The following is a 22,705-nucleotide window of genomic DNA, read 5'->3' as shown; positions in this document are numbered from 1 at the left end:
TACATAATATAAGAGGTACAGCTCTGTCCTGACACATAATATAAGGGATACATCTCTGTCCTGACACATAATATAAGAGGTACAGCTCTGTCCTGACACATAATATAAGAGATACAGCTCTGTCCTGACACATAATATAAGAGATACAGCTCTGTCCTGACACATAATATAAGAGATACAGCTCTGTCCTGATACATAATATAAGGGGTACAGCTCTGTCCTGACACATAATATAAGAGATACAGCTCTGTCCTGATACATAATATAAGAGGTACAGCTCTGTCCTGATACATAATATAAGAGATACAGCTCTGTCCTGACACATAATATAAGAGGTACAGCTCTGTCCTGACACATAATATAAGGGGTACAGCTCTGTCCTGATACATAATATAAGAGATACAGCTCTGTCCTGACACATAATATAAGAGGTACAGCTCTGTCCTGACACATAATATAAGGGGTACAGCTCTGTCCTGACACATAATATAAGAGGTACAGCTCTGTCCTGACACATAATATAAGAGATACAGCTCTGTCCTGATACATAATATAAGGGGTACAGCTCTGTCCTGACACATAATATAAGGGGTACAGCTCTGTCCTGATACATAATATAAGGGGTACAGCTCTGTCCTGACACATAATATAAGAGGTTCAGCTCTGTCCTGACACATAATATAAGGGGTACAGCTCTGTCCTGACATAATATAAGGGGTACAGCTCTGTCCTGACATAATATAAGAGGTACAGCTCTGTCCTGACACATAATATAAGAGGTACAGCTCTGTCCTGACACATAATATAAGAGGTACAGCTCTGTCCTGATACATAATATAAGGGGTACAGCTCTGTCCTGACACATAATATAAGGGGTACAGCTCTGTCCTGATACATAATATAAGGGGTACAGCTCTGTCCTGACACATAATATAAGAGGTACAGCTCTGTCCTGATACATAATATAAGAGGTACAGCTCTATCCTGACACATAATATAAGGGGTACAGCTCTGTCCTGATACATAATATAAGGGGTACAGCTCTGTCCTGATACATAATATAAGGGGTACAGCTCTGTCCTGATACATGATATAAGGGGTACAGCTCTTTCCTGACACATAATATAAGGGGTACAGCTCTGTCCTGATACATAATATAAGGGGTACAGCTCTGTCCTGACACATAATATAAGAGGTACAGCTCTGTCCTGATACATAATATAAGGGGTACAGCTCTGTCCTGACACATAATATAAGGGGTACAGCTCTGTCCTGATACATAATATAAGGGGTACAGCTCTGTCCTGATACATAATATAAGAGGTACAGCTCTATCCTGACACATAATATAAGAGGTACAGCTCTGTCCTGACACATAATATAAGAGGTACAGCTCTGTCCTGACACATAATATAAGAGGTACAGCTCTGTCCTGACACATAATATAAGAGGTACAGCTCTGTCCTGACACATAATATAAGGGGTACAGCTCTGTCCTGACACATAATATAAGAGGTACAGCTCTGTCCTGACACATAATATAAGAGGTACAGCTCTATCCTGACACATAATATAAGAGGTACAGCTCTGTCCTGACACATAATATAAGGGGTACAGCTCTGTCCTGATACATAATATAAGGGGTACAGCTCTGTCCTTACACTGGTATACAGGTACAGCTCTGCCCTACACCGTGATATAAGGGGTACAGCTCTGTCCTGACACATAATATAAGGGATACATCTCTGTCCTGACACATAATATAAGAGGTACAGCTCTGTCCTGACACATAATATAAGAGGTACAGCTCTGTCCTGACACATAATATAAGGGGTACAGCTCTGTCCTGATACATAATATAAGGGGTACAGCTCTGTCCTTACACTGGTATACAGGTACAGCTCTGCCCTACACCGTGATATAAGGGGTACAGCTCTGTCCTGACACATAATATAAGGGATACATCTCTGTCCTGACACATAATATAAGAGGTACAGCTCTATCCTGACACATAATATAAGGGATACAGCTCTGTCCTGATACATAATATAAGGGATACAGCTCTGTCCTGACACATAATATAAGGGATACATCTCTGTCCTGACACATAATATAAGAGGTACAGCTCTGTCCTGACACATAATATAAGAGGTACAGCTCTGTCCTGACACATAATATAAGGGATACATCTCTGTCCTGACACACAATATAAGAGATACAGCTCTGTCCTGATACATAATATAAGAGATACAGCTCTGTCCTGATACATAATATAAGAGGTACAGCTCTGTCCTGACACATGATATAAGAGGTACAGCTCTGTCCTGACATAATATAAGAGGTACAGCTCTGTCCTGACATAATATAAGAGGTACAGCTCTGTCCTGACATAATATAAGAGGTACAGCTCTGTCCTGACATAATATAAGAGGTACAGCTCTGTCCTGACATAATATAAGAGGTACAGCTCTGTCCTGACACATAATATAAGGGATACAGCTCTGTCCTGATACATAATATAAGAGATACAGCTCTGTCCTGACACATAATATAAGGGATACAGCTCTGTCCTGATACATAATATAAGAGATACAGCTCTGTCCTGACACATAATATAAGAGGTACAGCTCTGTCCTGACACATAATATAAGAGGTACAGCTCTGTCCTGACACATAATATAAGAGATACAGCTCTGTCCTGATACATAATATAAGGGATACAGCTCTGTCCTGACACATAATATAAGAGGTACAGCTCTGTCCTGATACATAATATAAGGGATACAGCTCTGTCCTGATACATGATATAAGGGGTACAGCTCTGTCCTGATATATAATATAAGAGATACAGCTCTGTCCTGACACATAATATAAGAGGTACAGCTCTGTCCTGACACATAATATAAGAGATACAGCTCTGTCCTGACACATAATATAAGAGGTACAGCTCTGTCCTGATACATAATATAAGAGGTACAGCTCTGTCCTGACACATAATATAAGAGGTACAGCTCTGTCCTGATACATAATATAAGGGATACATCTCTGTCCTGACACATAATATAAGAGGTACAGCTCTGTCCTGACACATAATATAAGGGGTACAGCTCTGTCCTGACACATAATATAAGAGGTACAGCTCTGTCCTGACACAATATAAAGGGTACAGCTCTGTCCTGACACATAACATAAGAGGTACAGCTCTATCCTGACACATAATATAAGGGATACAGCTCTGTCCTGATACATAATATAAGAGGTACAGCTCTGTCCTGACATAATATAAGAGGTACAGCTCTGTCCTGACATAATATAAGAGGTACAGCTCTGTCCTGACATAATATAAGAGGTACAGCTCTGTCCTGACACATAATATAAGAGGTACAGCTCTGTCCTGACACATGATATAAGAGGTACAGCTCTGTCCTGACATAATATAAGAGGTACAGCTCTGTCCTGACACATAATATAAGAGATACAGCTCTGTCCTGACACATAATATAAGAGATACAGCTCTGTCCTGACACATAATATAAGGGATACAGCTCTGTCCTGATACATAATATAAGAGATACAGCTCTGTCCTGACACATAATATAAGAGGTACAGCTCTGTCCTGATACATAATATAAGAGGTACAGCTCTGTCCTGACACATAATATAAGAGGTACAGCTCTGTCCTGACACATAATATAAGAGATACAGCTCTGTCCTGATACATAATATAAGGGATACAGCTCTGTCCTGACACATAATATAAGAGGTACAGCTCTGTCCTGATACATAATATAAGGGATACAGCTCTGTCCTGATACATAATATAAGAGGTACAGCTCTGTCCTGATACATAATATAAGGGATACAGCTCTGTCCTGATACATGATATAAGGGGTACAGCTCTGTCCTGACACATAATATAAGGGGTACAGCTCTGTCCTTACACTGGTATACAGGTACAGCTCTGCCCTACACCATGATATAAGAGGTACAGCTCTGTCCTGACACATAATATAAGAGGTACAGCTCTGTCCTGACACATAATATAAGGGGTACAGCTCTGTCCTGATACATAATATAAGGGATACATCTCTGTCCTGATACATAATATGAGGTACAGCTCTGTCCTGACACATAATATAAGAGGTACAGCTCTGTCCTGACACATAATATAAGAGATACAGCTCTGTCCTGATACATAATATAAGGGATACAGCTCTGTCCTGATACATAATATAAGGGATACAGCTCTGTCCTGACACATAATATAAGAGGTACAGCTCTGTCCTGATACATAATATAAGGGATACAGCTCTGTCCTGATACATGATATAAGGGGTACAGCTCTGTCCTGACACATAATATAAGGGGTACAGCTCTGTCCTTACACTGGTATACAGGTACAGCTCTGCCCTACACCATGATATAAGAGGTACAGCTCTGTCCTGACACATAATATAAGAGGTACAGCTCTGTCCTGACACATAATATAAGGGGTACAGCTCTGTCCTGATACATAATATAAGGGATACATCTCTGTCCTGATACATAATATGAGGTACAGCTCTGTCCTGACACATAATATAAGAGGTACAGCTCTGTCCTGACACATAATATAAGAGATACAGCTCTGTCCTGATACATAATATAAGGGATACAGCTCTGTCCTGATACATAATATAAGGGATACAGCTCTGTCCTGACACATAATATAAGAGGTACAGCTCTGTCCTGATACATAATATAAGGGATACAGCTCTGTCCTGATACATAATATAAGAGATACAGCTCTGTCCTGACACATAATATAAGAGGTACAGCTCTGTCCTGACACATAATATAAGAGATACAGCTCTGTCCTGATACATAATATAAGGGATACAGCTCTGTCCTGATACATAATATAAGGGATACAGCTCTGTCCTGACACATAATATAAGAGGTACAGCTCTGTCCTGACACATAATATAAGAGATACAGCTCTGTCCTGATACATAATATAAGAGATACAGCTCTGTCCTGATACATAATATAAGGGGTACAGCTCTGTCCTGATACATAATATAAGGGATACAGCTCTGTCCTGATACATAATATAAGAGATACAGCTCTGTCCTGACACATAATATAAGAGGTACAGCTCTGTCCTGATACATAATATAAGAGGTACAGCTCTGTCCTGACACATAATATAAGAGGTACAGCTCTGTCCTGACACATAATATAAGAGATACAGCTCTGTCCTGATACATAATATAAGGGATACAGCTCTGTCCTGACACATAATATAAGAGGTACAGCTCTGTCCTGATACATAATATAAGGGATACAGCTCTGTCCTGATACATGATATAAGGGGTACAGCTCTGTCCTGACACATAATATAAGGGGTACAGCTCTGTCCTTACACTGGTATACAGGTACAGCTCTGCCCTACACCATGATATAAGGGGTACAGCTCTGTCCTGACACATAATATAAGGGATACATCTCTGTCCTGACACATAATATAAGAGGTACAGCTCTGTCCTGACACATAATATAAGAGGTACAGCTCTGTCCTGACACATAATATAAGGGGTACAGCTCTGTCCTGATACATAATATAAGGGATACATCTCTGTCCTGACACATAATATAAGAGGTACAGCTCTATCCTGACACATAATATAAGGGATACAGCTCTGTCCTGATACATAATATAAGGGATACAGCTCTGTCCTGACACATAATATAAGGGATACATCTCTGTCCTGACACATAATATAAGGGATACATCTCTGTCCTGACACATAATATAAGAGGTACAGCTCTGTCCTGACACATAATATAAGAGATACAGCTCTGTCCTGACACATAATATAAGGGGTACAGCTCTGTCCTTACACTGGTATACAGGTACAGCTCTGCCCTACACCTTGATATAAGGGGTACAGCTCTGTCCTGACACATAATATAAGGGATACATCTCTGTCCTGACACATAATATAAGGGATACAGCTCTGTCCTGACACATAATATAAGGGATACATCTCTGTCCTGACACATAATATAAGAGGTACAGCTCTGTCCTGATACATAATATAAGAGATACAGCTCTGTCCTGATACATAATATAAGAGATACAGCTCTGTCCTGACACATAATATAAGAGGTACAGCTCTGTCCTGATACATAATATAAGAGGTACAGCTCTGTCCTGATACATAATATAAGAGGTACAGCTCTGTCCTGACACATGATATAAGAGGTACAGCTCTGTCCTGACATAATATAAGAGGTACAGCTCTGTCCTGACACATGATATAAGAGGTACAGCTCTGTCCTGACATAATATAAGAGGTACAGCTCTGTCCTGACACATAATATAAGGGATACAGCTCTGTCCTGACACATAATATAAGAGATACAGCTCTGTCCTGACACATAATATAAGGTATACAGCTCTGTCCTGATACATAATATAAGAGATACAGCTCTGTCCTGACACATAATATAAGAGGTACAGCTCTGTCCTGATACATAATATGAGGTACAGCTCTGTCCTGACACATAATATAAGAGGTACAGCTCTGTCCTGACACATAATATAAGAGATACAGCTCTGTCCTGATACATAATATAAGGGATACAGCTCTGTCCTGATACATAATATAAGGGATACAGCTCTGTCCTGACACATAATATAAGGGATACAGCTCTGTCCTGATACATGATATAAGGGGTACAGCTCTGTCCTGATACATGATATAAGGGGTACAGCTCTGTCCTGACATAATATAAGGGGTACAGCTCTGTCCTGATACATAATATAAGGGGTACAGCTCTGTCCTGACATAATATAAGGGATACAGCTCTGTCCTGACACATAATATAAGGGGTACAGCTCTGTCCTGACATAATATAAGAGGTACAGCTCTGTCCTGATACATAATATAAGGGGTACATCTCTGTCCTGACACATAATATAAGGGATACAGCTCTGTCCTGACACATAATATAAGGGATACATCTCTGTCCTGACACATAATATAAGAGGTACAGCTCTGTCCTGATACATAATATAAGAGATACAGCTCTGTCCTGATACATAATATAAGAGATACAGCTCTGTCCTGACACATAATATAAGAGGTACAGCTCTGTCCTGATACATAATATAAGAGGTACAGCTCTGTCCTGATACATAATATAAGAGGTACAGCTCTGTCCTGACACATGATATAAGAGGTACAGCTCTGTCCTGACATAATATAAGAGGTACAGCTCTGTCCTGACACATGATATAAGAGGTACAGCTCTGTCCTGACATAATATAAGAGGTACAGCTCTGTCCTGACACATAATATAAGGGATACAGCTCTGTCCTGACACATGATATAAGAGGTACAGCTCTGTCCTGACATAATATAAGAGGTACAGCTCTGTCCTGACACATGATATAAGAGGTACAGCTCTGTCCTGACATAATATAAGAGGTACAGCTCTGTCCTGACACATAATATAAGGGATACAGCTCTGTCCTGACACATAATATAAGAGATACAGCTCTGTCCTGACACATAATATAAGGTATACAGCTCTGTCCTGATACATAATATAAGAGATACAGCTCTGTCCTGACACATAATATAAGAGGTACAGCTCTGTCCTGATACATAATATGAGGTACAGCTCTGTCCTGACACATAATATAAGAGGTACAGCTCTGTCCTGACACATAATATAAGGGATACAGCTCTGTCCTGATACATAATATAAGGGATACAGCTCTGTCCTGACACATAATATAAGAGGTACAGCTCTGTCCTGATACATAATATAAGGGATACAGCTCTGTCCTGATGCATGATATAAGGGGTACAGCTCTGTCCTGATATATAATATAAGAGATACAGCTCTGTCCTGACACATAATATAAGAGGTACAGCTCTGTCCTGACACATAATATAAGAGATACAGCTCTGTCCTGACACATAATATAAGAGGTACAGCTCTGTCCTGATACATAATATAAGAGGTACAGCTCTGTCCTGACACATAATATAAGAGGTACAGCTCTGTCCTGATAAATAATATAAGGGATACAGCTCTGTCCTGATACATGATATAAGGGGTACAGCTCTGTCCTGACACATTATATAAGGGGTACAGCTCTGTCCTGACACAATATAAAGGGTACAGCTCTGTCCTGACACATAACATAAGAGGTACAGCTCTATCCTGACACATAATATAAGGGATACAGCTCTGTCCTGATACATAATATAAGAGGTACAGCTCTGTCCTGACATAATATAAGAGGTACAGCTCTGTCCTGACATAATATAAGAGGTACAGCTCTGTCCTGACATAATATAAGAGGTACAGCTCTGTCCTGACACATAATATAAGAGGTACAGCTCTGTCCTGACACATGATATAAGAGGTACAGCTCTGTCCTGACATAATATAAGGGGTACAGCTCTGTCCTGATACATAATATAAGGGGTACAGCTCTGTCCTGACATAATATAAGGGGTACAGCTCTGTCCTGATACATAATATAAGGGGTACAGCTCTGTCCTGACATAATATAAGGGATACAGCTCTGTCCTGACACATAATATAAGGGGTACAGCTCTGTCCTGACATAATATAAGAGGTACAGCTCTGTCCTGATACATAATATAAGGGATACAGCTCTGTCCTGACTCATAATATAAGAGGTACAGCTCTGTCCTGATACACAATATAAGGGATACAGCTCTGTCCTGACTCATAATATAAGGGGTACAGCTCTGTCCTGACATAATATAAGGGGTACAGCTCTGTCCTGACTCATAATATAAGAGGTACAGCTCTGTCCTGACACATAATATAAGGGGTACAGCTCTGTCCTGACACATAATATAAGAGGTACAGCTCTGTCCTGATACATAATATAAGTGATACAGCTCTGTCCTGATACATAATATAAGTGATACAGCTCTGTCCTGATACACAATATAAGAGGTACAGCTCTGTCCTGATACATAATATAAGGGGTACAGCTCTGTCCTGATACATAATATAAGGGGTACAGCTCTGTCCTGACACAATATAAAGGGTACAGCTCTGTCCTGACACATAATATAAGCGGTACAGCTCTGTCCTGACACATAATATAAGGGATACAGCTCTGTCCTGACACATAATATAAGAGATACAGCTCTGTCCTGACACATAATATAAGAGGTACAGCTCTGTCCTGACACATAATATAAGGGGTACAGCTCTGTCCTGACACATAATATAAGGGGTACAGCTCTGTCCTGACACATAATATAAGAGGTACAGCTCTGTCCTGATACATAATATAAAGGATACAGCTCTGTCCTGACATAATAGAAGGGGTACAGCTCTGTCCTGATACATAATATAAGGGGTACAGCTCTGTCCTGACTCATAATATAAAGGATACAGCTCTGCCCTGACACATAATATAAGAGGTACAGCTCTGTCCTGTCACATAATATAAGGGGTACAGCTCTGTCCTGATACATAATATAAGGGGTACAGCTCTGTCATGACATAATATAAGGGGTACAGCTCTGTCATGACATAATATAAGGGATACAGCTCTGTCCTGATACATAATATAAGGGATACAGCTCTGTCCTGATACATAATATAAGGGGTACAGCTCTGTCCTGACACATAATATAAGAGGTACAGCTCTGTCCTGACACATAATATAAGGGGTACAGCTCTGTCCTGATACATAATATAACAGATACAGCTCTGTCCTGATACACAATATAAGAGGTACAGCTCTGTCCTGATACATAATATAAGGGGTACAGCTCTGTCCTGACACATAATATGGGTACAGCTCTGTCCTGACACATGATATAAGGGATACAGCTCTGTCCTGACATAATATAAGAGGTACAGCTCTGTCCTGATATATAATATAAGGGGTACAGCTCCATCCTGATACATAATATAAGGGGTACAGCTTTGTAATGATACATAATATAAGGGGTACAGCTCTGACATGAAGGTGAAATAAAAAAATGCTGCGGGTATGATTTGTAAAACAGTGGAAATAAACAAGCAAGCCAAGCTGCAGTGTAAAGCATGGTCATGAGACAGGAGGTGGATTTCAGACGACCTAAGGTTCCAGTAGACAACACGGCTAGAGTCACTGAGCATAGCTGTGTCCTAATAGACACTGAGGAAAATGATTAGTGAGTAAGTGTTACCGTTGGGTAGTGAGATGTAGACATCCGCTGTAAAGGGAAGACGATGGCGAGGAGTCAGGGTACAGGTATAGCAGAGTTGGCTTTCACGGTTCATCACTCTAGGAATAGTTCTGGACTTGAACCGGCGGACGATGTGCATTCCTTCTATCTCCTGACCCGTCTCCTCCTCTCGTCAGTCCATAGGGTAGAGAGAGAGGTTTGTGTCTTAAAATTGCAGTGACGTCTTATCATTACTGTCTTTTAGCTGCTGCATGACTCCAGAGCTGTGATCTCCCGGACAAGACAATGTCCTCTTCTCAAGATCGTAAGTCGCCCGGAGGTCGAGGAAGAGGGGTCTCCCCTGGAATCCCCGCCTCGGTACGTTTCATCAACCCCTTTCCTTATTACGTCTGACTACAAGAACAATCCTTCTGCTGGGTCCCCTGTGGTTATCTGTCGGGAGAGAGGCACAACATATGGGCCGAATACTGAAGTTTGGCAACTTTCTAATTTACTTTGCTTTTCCTCACCATTTTATGCTTGCTGTCAGTGAATGGAAGCTTTCCATTGTTTACATTTTTAAGTTGAACACCTGTCCTGATCATGTCCAGCTGACGCAGGTGCAGGGCTTCTTACAGTGTAGCAGAGCTCTTTCTTACGTAACGAGCGCTGCTCCTCTGTCAGCTGGACATGATCAGGACAGGTTTTATATTATGGGCCCATATTGTACCTCTGTGTGCCTCAGATAATTGAATATGCCTCCAATTTTACACTATGGGCCCTTCCTCTACCTCTGTATGGGTCCAAATTTATTTTATAGGCCCATATTTTACCTTTGTTGGCCTCTAATTTTATACTCTGGGCCCATACTGTGCCACATGGAGGTTTTCTCTTATGGATTCTCTAGGCATCGCACATAGTGTATTATGAATGTATTACTTTATGGGCAGAATGCGCACAGGTCTGTGACATGGACTAGTAAGGACCCCATATGCCGCTGTCCAGGGTCTGTGCACGCAACTCTGCTATGCGCGTGAACAGCACACAGTATCTTCACATCAGTCATCCTTCTCTTACAAGCAAAATACAAGTGCGTGACTCACAGCTGGATTATCTGTAATTCTAGAAGAAGCCTGCGAAGAAGGGGCAGCCGTCGCCTCAGAGTGGCCCCAGCCTCCAAGAAGTAAAGAAGAGAGGCCACCGCCTGAGGAAAACCCCAGAAAGAGAGATTTGTGATCAGCTGGATGGACTGGTGAGAGCTCCACCTTTTATCTGACCTATATATGAGGAACTTTTCACTATTCTGCTGGTGGAGTCACTGTGTACATACATTACATTACTTATCCTGTACTGATCCTGAGTTACATCCTGTATTATACTCCAGAGCTGCACTCACTATTCTGCTGGTGGAGTCACTGTGTACATACATTACTTATCCTGTACTGATCCTGAGTTACATCCTGTATTATACTCCAGAGCTGCACTCACTATTCTGCTGGTGGAGTCACTGTGTACACACATTACATTACTTATCCTGTACTGATCCTGAGTTACATCCTGTATTATACTCCAGAGCTGCACTCACTATTCTGCTGGTGGAGTCACTGTGTATATACATTACATTACTTATCCTGTACTGATCCTGAGTTACATCCTGTATTATACTCCAGAGCTGCACTCACTATTCTGCTGCTGGAGTCACTGTGTACATACATTTACATTACTTATACTGTACTGATCCTGAGTTTTATCCTGTATTATACTCCAGAGCTGCACTCACTATTCTGCTGGTGGAGTCACTGTGTACACACATTACATTACTTATCCTGTACTGATCCTGAGTTACATCCTTTATTATACTCCAGAGCTGCACTCACTATTCTGCTGGTGGAGTCACTGTGTACATACATTACATTACTTATCCTGTACTGATCCTGAGTTACATCCTGTATTATACTCCAGAGCTGCTATCACTATTCTGCTGGTGGAGTCACTGTGTACATACATTACATTACTTATCCTGTACTGATCCTGAGTTACATCCTGTATTATACTCCAGAGCTGCACTCACTATTCTGCTGGTGGAGTCACTGTGTACATACATTACATTACTTATCCTGTACTGATCCTGAGTTACATCCTGTATTATACTCCAGAGCTGCACTCACTATCCTGCTGGTGGAGTCACTGTGTACATACATTACTTATCCTGTACTGATCCTGAGTTACATCCTTTATTATACTCCAGAGCTGCACTCACTATTCTGCTGGTGGAGTCACTGTGTACATACATTACATTACTTATCCTGTACTGATCCTGAGTTACATCCTGTATTATACTCCAGAGCTGCTATCACTATTCTGCTGGTGGAGTCACTGTGTACATACATTACATTACTTATCTTGTGCTGATCCTGAGTTACATCCTGTATTATACTCCAGAGCTGCACTCACTATTCTGCTGGTGGAGTCACTGTGTACATCCATTACATTACTTATCCTGTACTGATCCTGAGTTACATCCTGTATTATACTCCAGAGCTGCACTCACTATTCTGCTGGTGGAGTTACTGTGTACATACATTACATTACTTATCCTGTACTGATCCTGAGTTACATCCTGTATTATACTCCAGAGCTGCACTCACTATTCAGCTGGTGGAGTCACTGTGTACATACATTACATTACTTATCCTGTACTGATCCTGAGTAACATCCTGTATTATACTCCAGAGCTGCACTCACTATTCAGCTGGTGCAGTCACTGTGTACATACATGACATTACTTATCCTGTACTGATCCTGAGTTACATCCTGTATTATACTCCAGAGCTGCACTCACTATTCTGCTGCTGGAGTCACTGTGTACATACATTACATTACTTATCCTGTACTGATCCTGAGTTACATCCTGTATTATACTCCAGAGCTGCACTCACTATTCTGCTGGTGGAGTCACTGGGTATATACATTACATTACTTATCCTGTACTGATCCTGAATTACATCCTGTATTATACTCCAGCGCTGCCCTCACTATTCTGCTGGTGGAGTCACTGTGTACATACATTACTTATCCTGTACTGATCCTGAGTTACATCCTGTATTATACTCCAGAGCTGCACTTGTGAAATGTCAAGCAGTTAAAATATGTCGCTTCTATTCTTTCCCAGCACCTGGATAAAGAGTTTCCCGCAGAAGCAACAGGCCTGGTTTATGATGACCGCATGACACAATTTTTCTGTCTCTGGGATGACAAGTAATATATTGTTTAGTTTTTTTTTCCTTAAAGTGAATCCCCGCCTTTTCACACCATGTCGTTTTTAGATCCAACATTATGCACAGATTCAATTCTTATTATACATTTATAGCTGTTGGAGCACTGTTTTTCTGATACAGAGCTGTGAATCCCCTGCATAGCCATAGAATTACATGATAAAATTATGTCTATCTGCAGCCACCACTAGAGGGAGCTCATTGCATACTGTGTTATTATTGAGTTCAATGTATAAATGTATGCAGTTAGCTCCCTCTAGTGGTGGCTGCAGACAGAATTTTATCATGTGACTCCATGACAACATTTAACTTGTTTTCCCAGGTTTCCCGAGTGTCCCACTCGTCTTCTGACTGTGAAGGAAAAGATGGTGGACTATGGGCTGCTGGAGCGCTGCGTGCCAGTGTTAGTAAGTAATGAAAGTGTCTGGTCAGTGGTTTTGGGGACTACAATAACATGAGACATAACTGTGAATGTATCTGCAGGCACGAGAAGCATCTGAGGACGAACTCTTGCTGGTTCACAGGTACGTGATTAGTGATGTTACCAGTCGGGGGGCAAATAAAATCATTAACTTAAATTGTGTTTTTTTTTTCTTTGTTATCTTCTAAATTTCAGCCCCGACTATGTAGAGTTAATGAAATCCACCCAAAAAATGACTGAGGAAGAGCTCAGAGTATTGTCAGACAGTTATGACTCTGTCTACCTGCACCCGGTGAGTCTGCGTCTTCCCCATACACTATCCCATAATCACCAGCGAAATTCATCCTGTACTGATCCTGAGTTACATCCTGTATTATACTCCAGAGCTGCACTCACTATTCTGCTGGTGGAGTCACTGTGTACATACATTACATTACTTATCCTGTACTGATCCTGAGTTACATCCTGTATTATACTCCAGAGCTGCACTCACTATTCTGCTGGTGGAGTCACTGTGTACATAAATTACATTACTTATCCTGTACTGATCCTGAGTTACATCCTGTATTATACTCCAGAGCTGCACTCACTATTCTACTTGTGGAGTCACTGTGTACATAAATTACATTACTTATCCTGTACTGATCCTGAGTTACATCCTGTATTATACTCCAGAGCTGCGCTCACTATTCTGCTGGTGGAGTCACTGTGTACATACATTACATTACTTATCCTGTACTGATCCTAAGTTATATCCTGTATTATACTCCAGATCTGCACTCACTATTCTGCTGGTGGAGTCACTGTGTACATACATTACATTACTTATCCTGTACTGATCCTGAGTTACATCCTGTATTATACTCCAGAGCTGCACTCACTATTCTGCTGGTGGAGTCACTGTGTACATAAATTACATTACTTATCCTGTACTGATCCTGAGTTACATCCTGTATTATACTCCAGAGCTGCACTCACTATTCTGCTGGTGGAGTCACTGTGTACATAAATTACATTACTTATCCTGTACTGATCCTGAGTTACATCCTGTATTATACTCCAGAGCTGCACTCACTATTCTACTTGTGGAGTCACTGTGTACATAAATTACATTACTTATCCTGTACTGATCCTGAGTTACATCCTGTATTATACTCCAGAGCTGCACTCACTATTCTACTTGTGGAGTCACTGTGTACATACATTACATTACTTATCCTGTACTGATCCTAAGTTATATCCTGTATTATACTCCAGATCTGCACTCACTATTCTGCTGGTGGAGTCACTGTGTACATACATTACATTACTTATCCTGTACTGATCCTGAGTTACATCCTGTATTATACTCCAGTGCTGCACTCACTATTTTGCTGGTGGAGTCCCTGTGTACATATATTACATTACTTATCCTGTACTGATCCTGAGTTATATCCTGTATTATACTCCAGAGCTGCACTCACTATTCTGCTGGTGGAGTCACTGTGTACATACATTACATTACTTATCCTATACTGATCCTGAGTTATATCCTGTATTATACTCCAGAGCTGCACTCACTATTCTGCTGGTGGAGTCACTGTGTACATACATTACATTACTTATCCTGTACTGATCCTGAGTTACATCCTGTATTATACTCCAGTGCTGCACTCACTATTTTGCTGGTGGAGTCCCTGTGTACATATATTACATTACTTATCCTGTACTGATCCTGAGTTATATCCTGTATTATACTCCAGAGCTGCACTCACTATTCTGCTGGTGGAGTCACTGTGTACATACATTACATTACTTATCCTATACTGATCCTGAGTTATATCCTGTATTATACTCCAGAGCTGCACTCACTATTCTGCTGGTGGAGTCACTGTGTACACACATTACATTACTTATCCTGTACTGATCCTGAGTTACAGCCTGTATTATACTCCAGAGCTGCACTCACTATTTTGCTGGTGGAGTCACTGTGTACATACATTACTTATCCTGTACTGATCCTGAGTTGTATCCTGTATTATACTTTAGAGCTGCATTAATGTATCTGCAGGCCTTAGAGCTGAAATCTCCCAGCATTCCCTGCTTTTTCAGTGTCTGCACGGAGCTTGCTCTAGTGATTTACATTCTTAGAAGTGGCTCTGTATTTTAATATCATGTAGGAAAAACTAACCCCCCCCTATCAACCCCCCCCCCCCCCCCCTGTATTATTGCAGCTCAGCTAATCTGTTAGGGCTGTACCATTTTGCAGGGCACCTGGGGGATCATGGTGTCACGTGCCCCTTTAATATGCTGCTTTACCCTTTTACATGTCGCCGGTCTTAACCCGTAGATGTCATTTGCTGCCGCCTGTGTGGCATCCGGTTCTGTGCTGCAGTTGGTTGATAAGGTTGTGAGAAGGGAAGTCCGTAATGGGTTGGCAGTGGTGAGGTAAGTGAATATGATGGGATTGTAGTAATGTATAATATAAATCAACTAGATTATCCAGGTCTTGGGAAGCCATTATTAAAGGGGCAAATTTAAAGGGATTGTCCACTTTTACTTTTCCATTTATTTTACCTTATCAGGGCAAATGAGGGTAATAGAGGGGATGGGGGTTCACAAATTTGGCTCCTTATCCTTTATTAGACAGAGCAGAGAGCAGCTACAAAGAGCGACTCTCAGTATGGAGTACCGCCGGTGTCCATGTATTATAAGGATAACTATGGGCGCTATGTAAGGATTCATTTTCGCTACAACAGCAATCAATCAGCAGCTGCTTCCTTTGCAATATTAGTCCTCGCAGCCGGATCTCCATGATCGACTGCTTGTGGGTTAAAGAGACCGCAGCGTAGGGATTATCCAAACCAGATTTACCAGTAGAGGGTAGGTCTACTTTTGCAACCATTTATTTCCTATTGCTGCAATGCATCTTCAATTAAAAAATGAAGCAAGTTTGAAAATAATCTTGATTATAAACCCCCACCGTTTTGTGTACACAGCTCCTATGCAGTTCTGTGTATCTCCATGATAACAAACCCTGTGTAGTCTGATCTTTGCAGTCATATCTTTTTTTTATCTGCCTCTTTTTCCGCCGTGCGTAGGTTATCAAGAAGAGGGGCCAGAGTAGTAACACATGACTGGAAGATCAGACTACACAGGGTTTTTTTTGTAGTCTGTAACCATGGAGACACATAGGACTGCATAGGAGCTGTAGGCACCAAGCTTTGGGATTTTTTTTAATCAAGACTATTTGCAAAGTTGCTTTATTTTTTACTGTCGATGCATAGGAGCCATAAAAATATTGGTTGCAAAAGTATACATACCCTTTAAGAATATAACTTTACATTGTATGTGCGCATAATCGAAACACCTTGTTTCACCCTATAGGCAGATACTTGTTGCTAAATGTCTGTTCCCCTGTTGTACAGGCCTCCCGGGCACCACGCCCACACTGACCAGATGAACGGTTACTGCATGTTTAACCAACTGGCCATCGCCGCCAGATACGCCCAGCGCCAGCATGGGGTAAAACGGTGAGTCCTGACTAGTTTTGATGATCGAACCAGAATTAGTCATCGGCTGCCATATACTCATCCTGTGTCCTCCTCTCCAGGGTTCTCATCGTAGACTGGGATGTTCATCATGGACAAGGGACTCAGTTTATATTTGAGCATGACCCAAGGTTTGTATCTACATGTAGTTGTCATGATGCCCCGGTAATACCCCTTAAAGTGAATGTCCGCTCTGGAACACCATTTTGTTTTATCTGCTCTAAATAAGTTAACAGCCACCACTAGGGGGAGCTGAGGAGCTCCCTGCAGACTGTTTATACATTGATAACGCCAGTATACAGTAAGCTCCCCCTAGTGGTGGCTGCAGGTAGCCAGAATGCAGTGCCAAACTTTAATGGGGACAGCTTTTTGATGTCACTTTTTTTTAGAATAATGTTGAAGCGATTTTTCCAGGACTTTTGGTGGGGGTCCGATACCTGGCACCCCCAAGAACAACTGATTGTAGGGGTCGCGGCGCTCCGGTAAGCGTTGAGGACTATTCATTGTTTACCAGGCACAGCGCCATACATTTGATAGTGGCTATGCCTGGTACTGCAGCTCAGTCCTATTCACTTAGTCACTAGTCATTTAGATGACTAGTGACAGACTTTACAGCCTCCTGTAGAAGTTGTCACCCAGCTTTCCCATATGACCGAAAGGCAAATCTGCTTAGTGGTGGAATGATTAGCTGTATAACTAGGCACGTCTGCCATTCAGGGGTTTGGAAAAGCTGAGTGACATCCCAGACGGGTGCTAAATTGGTCGTGGTCTTTCCTTGCCTCACGTCTCCTCCTCCTCCTCCCTTTAGTGTCCTTTATTTTTCTATTCATCGCTATGAAAATGGAGGATTTTGGCCGCACCTCGTGGAGTCCTCCAGCGCTGCTGTGGGGAAGGAGAGGGGCGAGCGATATAATATAAATGTGCCGTGGAATAAGGTATGAATGATGCTGAGATCTCGGTCGGGCACTTGGCATGCATTGGCACCACCGGACCTGTGCCCGGGATACCCACATCCGATGATTTCACCTTCTATTTCTTGTACCCCACAGACGAGAATGAGTGACGCGGATTATATCACCGCCTTCCTGCACCTCCTCCTGCCCGTCGCCTACGAGGTAACCGAATCACAGGAATCGGGGGGACATTTATCAAAGCTGGTTCAATATGGAGCCGTTGCCCTAGCAACCAATCTGGTGGCGGACTTCCGTCAGTTCCATACACCTTGCATGGAGTGGCAGGTCACATGCTTGACTGTGTCACAGTCATGCGGCTGCGGGAACCGGGGTACCCCGTTTTAGCGATTGGCGGCAGTGCCAGCAGAACAATGAGTTCTGATTGGTTGCTATGGGCAACTGGCCAATGTTTTCTACTCCATTTTTTGTTTTTTTTTGTTTATTTGTGCAGTTCGAGCCACAACTTGTGTTGGTTGCTGCCGGATTTGACGCAGTGGTTGGAGATCCTAAGGTAAGGAGGTGCATGGCGGCGCGTGCTCCGTGTTTACAGGCGGTCCGCCTGTGTGTGACACATTTATGTTGTAATACTTTTCGTCCTTGCACAGGGGGAGATGTCCGCCACCCCAGCATGCTTTGCTCACCTTACCCACTTGCTCATGTGTTTGGCTGAAGGAAGACTCGTCCTCGCACTGGAGGTAAGACATGGTAGAGACACCGTTTATTTGTCCTAGGTTAGTTGTCTTCAATGGGACTGTCCGGGGATGCTGGGAGTAGTAGTTGGAGAGCTACAGGTGGTAGGCCACTGTCCTAGGTTACATAAGAATACTGATCTCCTATTCATAGAGGCAGCCATATAGCGGACTTAAAGGGACATAGACATGGGATGGAAACCCGCCATTAGAGGGATGACCGATACATTACAAAGATTGTGACTAATTCATGGCCGACTATCAGGGATACAGTCAGAATTGTGCCCTTCAGCCAACAGTTATCTTATGTCTATGGCCGATTTATCCACCATTGAACACCATTAGAGTCTATGTATAGAATTAATCTACATACAAAGTTGAGTTAAGGTGATAATACACGGCCCGACGTGGGCCGTGTAGACGAGCGCCGATCAATGAGACAGATCGTTGATCGGCGCTCATTTGCTGCTTTCACGAGGAGCTATGGATGGGGGCGAGCGCTCCTTACTCCGATCACTCGTCCCCATACATTTCTATCATGTCGCCAGCGCATCTCACTGTTTACACACCAAGATGGGCTGCCGACAACGATAATAGTATCGGGACTTAAAATGGTGCAATCAGCCTATGAACGAGCGTTCTGTGAACTGATATGCCCGATAATTGGCCGGTGTAAAATGGCCTTTTCAACATTATCCTGTATTGATCCCGTGTTACATCCTGAATTATACTCCAGAGCTGCACTCACTATTCTGCTGGTGGAGTCACTGTGTACATACATTACATTACTTATCCTGTACTGATCCTGAGTTACATCCTGTATTATACTCCAGAGCTGCACTCACTATTCTGCTGGTGGGGTCACTGTGTACATACATTACTTATCCTGTACTGATCCTGAGTTACATCCTGTATTATACTCCAGAGCTGCACTCACTATTCTGCTGGTGGAGTCACTGTGTACATACATTACTTATCCTGTACTGATCCTGAGTTGCATCCTGTATTATACTCCAGAGCTGCACTCACTATTCTGCTTGTGGAGTCACTGTGTACATACATTACATTACTTATCCTGTACTGATCCTGAGTTATATCCTGTATTATACTCCAGAGCTGCACTCACTATTCTGCTGGTGGAGTCACCGTGTACATACATTACATTACTTATCCTGTACTGATCCTGAGTTACATCCTGTATTATACTCCAGAGCTGCACTCACTATTCTGCTGGTGGAGTCACTGTGTACATATATTACATTACTTATCCTGTACTGATCCTGAGTTATATCCTGTATTATACTCCAGAGCTGCACTCACTATTCTGCTGGTGGAGTCACTGTGTACATATATTACATTACTTATCCTGTACTGATCCTGAGTTACATCCTGTATTATACTCCAGAGCTGCACTCACTATTCTGCTGGTGGAGTCACTGTGCACATACATTACATTACTTATCCTGTACTGATCCTGTTACATCCTGTATTATACTCCAGAGCTGCACTCACTATTCTGCAGGTGGATTCACTGTGTACATACATTACATTACTGATCCTGAGTTACATCCTGTATTACACTCCAGAGCTGCACTCACTATTCTGCTGGTGGAGTCACTGAGTACATACATGACATTACTTATCCTGTACTGATCCTGAGTACCATCCTGTATTATACTCCAGAGCTGCACTCACTATTCTGCTGGTGGAGTCACTGTGTACATACATTACATTACTTATCCTGTACTGATCCTGAGTTACATCCTGTATTATTCTCCAGAGCTGCAGTCACAATTCTGCTTGTTTTTATTGGAAAAAGTCAGCTTATCTGAGTAAAGACGACACTTCCCAGAATGCTAATCACCAGAACAAGCTCTGAGCAGATACTGAACAAGCAGGGAATGCTGGGAGATTTTAGCTCTGAAGCCTGCAGAGTTGATCGGCCGCAGTCTTGGTCTGAGCAGTAAATTTTATTGGTCTGTCTCTTACAGGGAGGTTACAACATGCGCTCCCTGGCAGAAGGTACCTGCGCTTCATTGAAGATTCTGCTTGGAGACCCGTGTCCAAGCTTACCACAGCCTTTCACACCCTGTGAGAGGTAAGTGATCATGTATGTCATGTATGTAAGTCTTCATTACATGTTTTAGGTTTAAAGCAAGGACTACACCCAACAGCATGCCATATTTTTCAATGTAGTAGTCCCATTCATTAATTCACCATGGTCATATTGGGTGTGATGCAGGGCTATTTGCTGTAGCAGTGCCATACATATATATCAGTCCTGGTTTTCCCCATAAAATGCATGTGTAGTGGGAGATAAGCGGCATCCAAGCACATCTGGAAACTCTTATCTCCGGGAACCAAAACAATCAGGCAGTTAAAATCCTTGTATCGTGGTTTCCTATGATGACCCCTTGGTCATGGCCCTGCAGGGTCCCATAGATACTATATTGTTGCAGTTGATGGACTCTGATTTGATTTTCCCAGTGCTCTGGATTCCATCTCCGGCGCCATATCTGTCCACAGGAAATACTGGAGGTGTCTGCAGGACCAGGGTGAGTTTCCGTCATCTTCTTGGAGGTTCCCAGTTTTGTATATTTTTCAGTACATGGTACAATATACCATTAAAGTGGATGTGACGGTTCAGGACCCTGATCTATAGCTACAAAGAGCGTCTCCTGTTCTGGAGGACCCGGCACATCCGTGTATTACACAGACAGACTATTGATTTAAATGGGCACAGTACAATTCATCATTTCCCCTGTGGTGGCGCTACAGGCAAATGAAATACTTGCTGCCACACAGATAACAGCTGATCGCTGGGATTTCCAGTAGTAAGACCCTCTGTGATCAGCATATCATTGCGGGACCCTTCAAACAAGAACGGGTAGCCCAAACCGGAGAACCCCTTTAATTAAAGTTAGACATCACATGTCAATAATGAGGTCGAAGGGGAGTGACAACCACCCTGAGCACATTTATGTCTCGGAGAAGTAGTTGTCACCGTTCTGCCCCACCCCCTCCATTATTACTATAAGACCTGTATATCAGGAGATACTGGTTCCTCTCCAGATGTCAGAGCCTTGTTTCTTACTAATCTATAATTCACGTCATTATGCGAGTGGACTGACAAGATTGTTTTTGTCAAGATTTCACCTTAAAGCATGAAACGGCAGGTGATAAACTGACAACAGAGGAAAATAGCGACGGTTCCTTACCCGAGGAACCAGAAGAAGACCAGCTGAAGGCCACGCTGGACTCTGCCATGAAGGAAGTGATGAGGAAGTTACCGGAGAAGCGCACTGGTCTGGTGTATGACGAGCAGATGATGGAGCATTATAACTTGTGGGACAGGTGAGTACACACCGCAGCGAGACGCCATGATGTCACACAGACCATGTGACCTCCTCTTCATTCTCCTCCCAGCGGTCACCCTGAGCTCCCACAGAGAATCGCTCGGATATTCAAGCGGCATAAGGAGACGGGGCTCGTAGATCGATGCACTCGCCTTCCTCATCGCCTGGCAACTGCTAAGGAGCTACAAATGTGCCATAGGTGTGTAACCGCTTGTACCCTTCAAGAAGGGCATTAAAGGGAACCTGTCAGCAGGTAGGTTAGGTGCACACTAAACACTT

At 42.4% G+C, this 22,705-nt stretch overlaps 1 protein-coding gene across 3 annotated transcripts in view; it reads left to right on the top strand.

The window, feature by feature from the left end:
• Nucleotides 1-22,705, top strand: part of HDAC6 (histone deacetylase 6) — a 30,422-nt gene that overhangs the window by 852 nt on the left and 6,865 nt on the right. For all 3 annotated transcript variants that reach the window (XM_075834905.1, XM_075834906.1, XM_075834907.1), the window contains exons 2-18: nt 10,468-10,580; nt 11,329-11,454; nt 13,375-13,460; nt 13,800-13,884; nt 13,961-14,001; nt 14,094-14,190; nt 16,228-16,325; nt 17,306-17,410; nt 17,491-17,559; nt 18,237-18,363; nt 18,478-18,543; nt 18,833-18,892; nt 18,987-19,076; nt 21,062-21,168; nt 21,558-21,625; nt 22,220-22,424; nt 22,497-22,625. In XM_075834905.1, coding sequence (XP_075691020.1) covers nt 10,509-10,580; nt 11,329-11,454; nt 13,375-13,460; nt 13,800-13,884; nt 13,961-14,001; nt 14,094-14,190; nt 16,228-16,325; nt 17,306-17,410; nt 17,491-17,559; nt 18,237-18,363; nt 18,478-18,543; nt 18,833-18,892; nt 18,987-19,076; nt 21,062-21,168; nt 21,558-21,625; nt 22,220-22,424; nt 22,497-22,625 — 1,631 coding nt within the window. In that variant the 5' untranslated portion in view covers nt 10,468-10,508. The remainder of the gene's footprint in view (nt 1-10,467; nt 10,581-11,328; nt 11,455-13,374; nt 13,461-13,799; nt 13,885-13,960; nt 14,002-14,093; nt 14,191-16,227; nt 16,326-17,305; nt 17,411-17,490; nt 17,560-18,236; nt 18,364-18,477; nt 18,544-18,832; nt 18,893-18,986; nt 19,077-21,061; nt 21,169-21,557; nt 21,626-22,219; nt 22,425-22,496; nt 22,626-22,705) is intronic.

The sequence above is a fragment of the Rhinoderma darwinii genome, chromosome 8 (assembly GCF_050947455.1).
Source record: "Rhinoderma darwinii isolate aRhiDar2 chromosome 8, aRhiDar2.hap1, whole genome shotgun sequence".
NCBI classification, from domain to species: Eukaryota; Metazoa; Chordata; class Amphibia; order Anura; family Rhinodermatidae; genus Rhinoderma; species Rhinoderma darwinii.
Note: the sequence above shows the minus strand (reverse complement) of the source record. Positions and strands in the feature narration are given on the sequence as shown.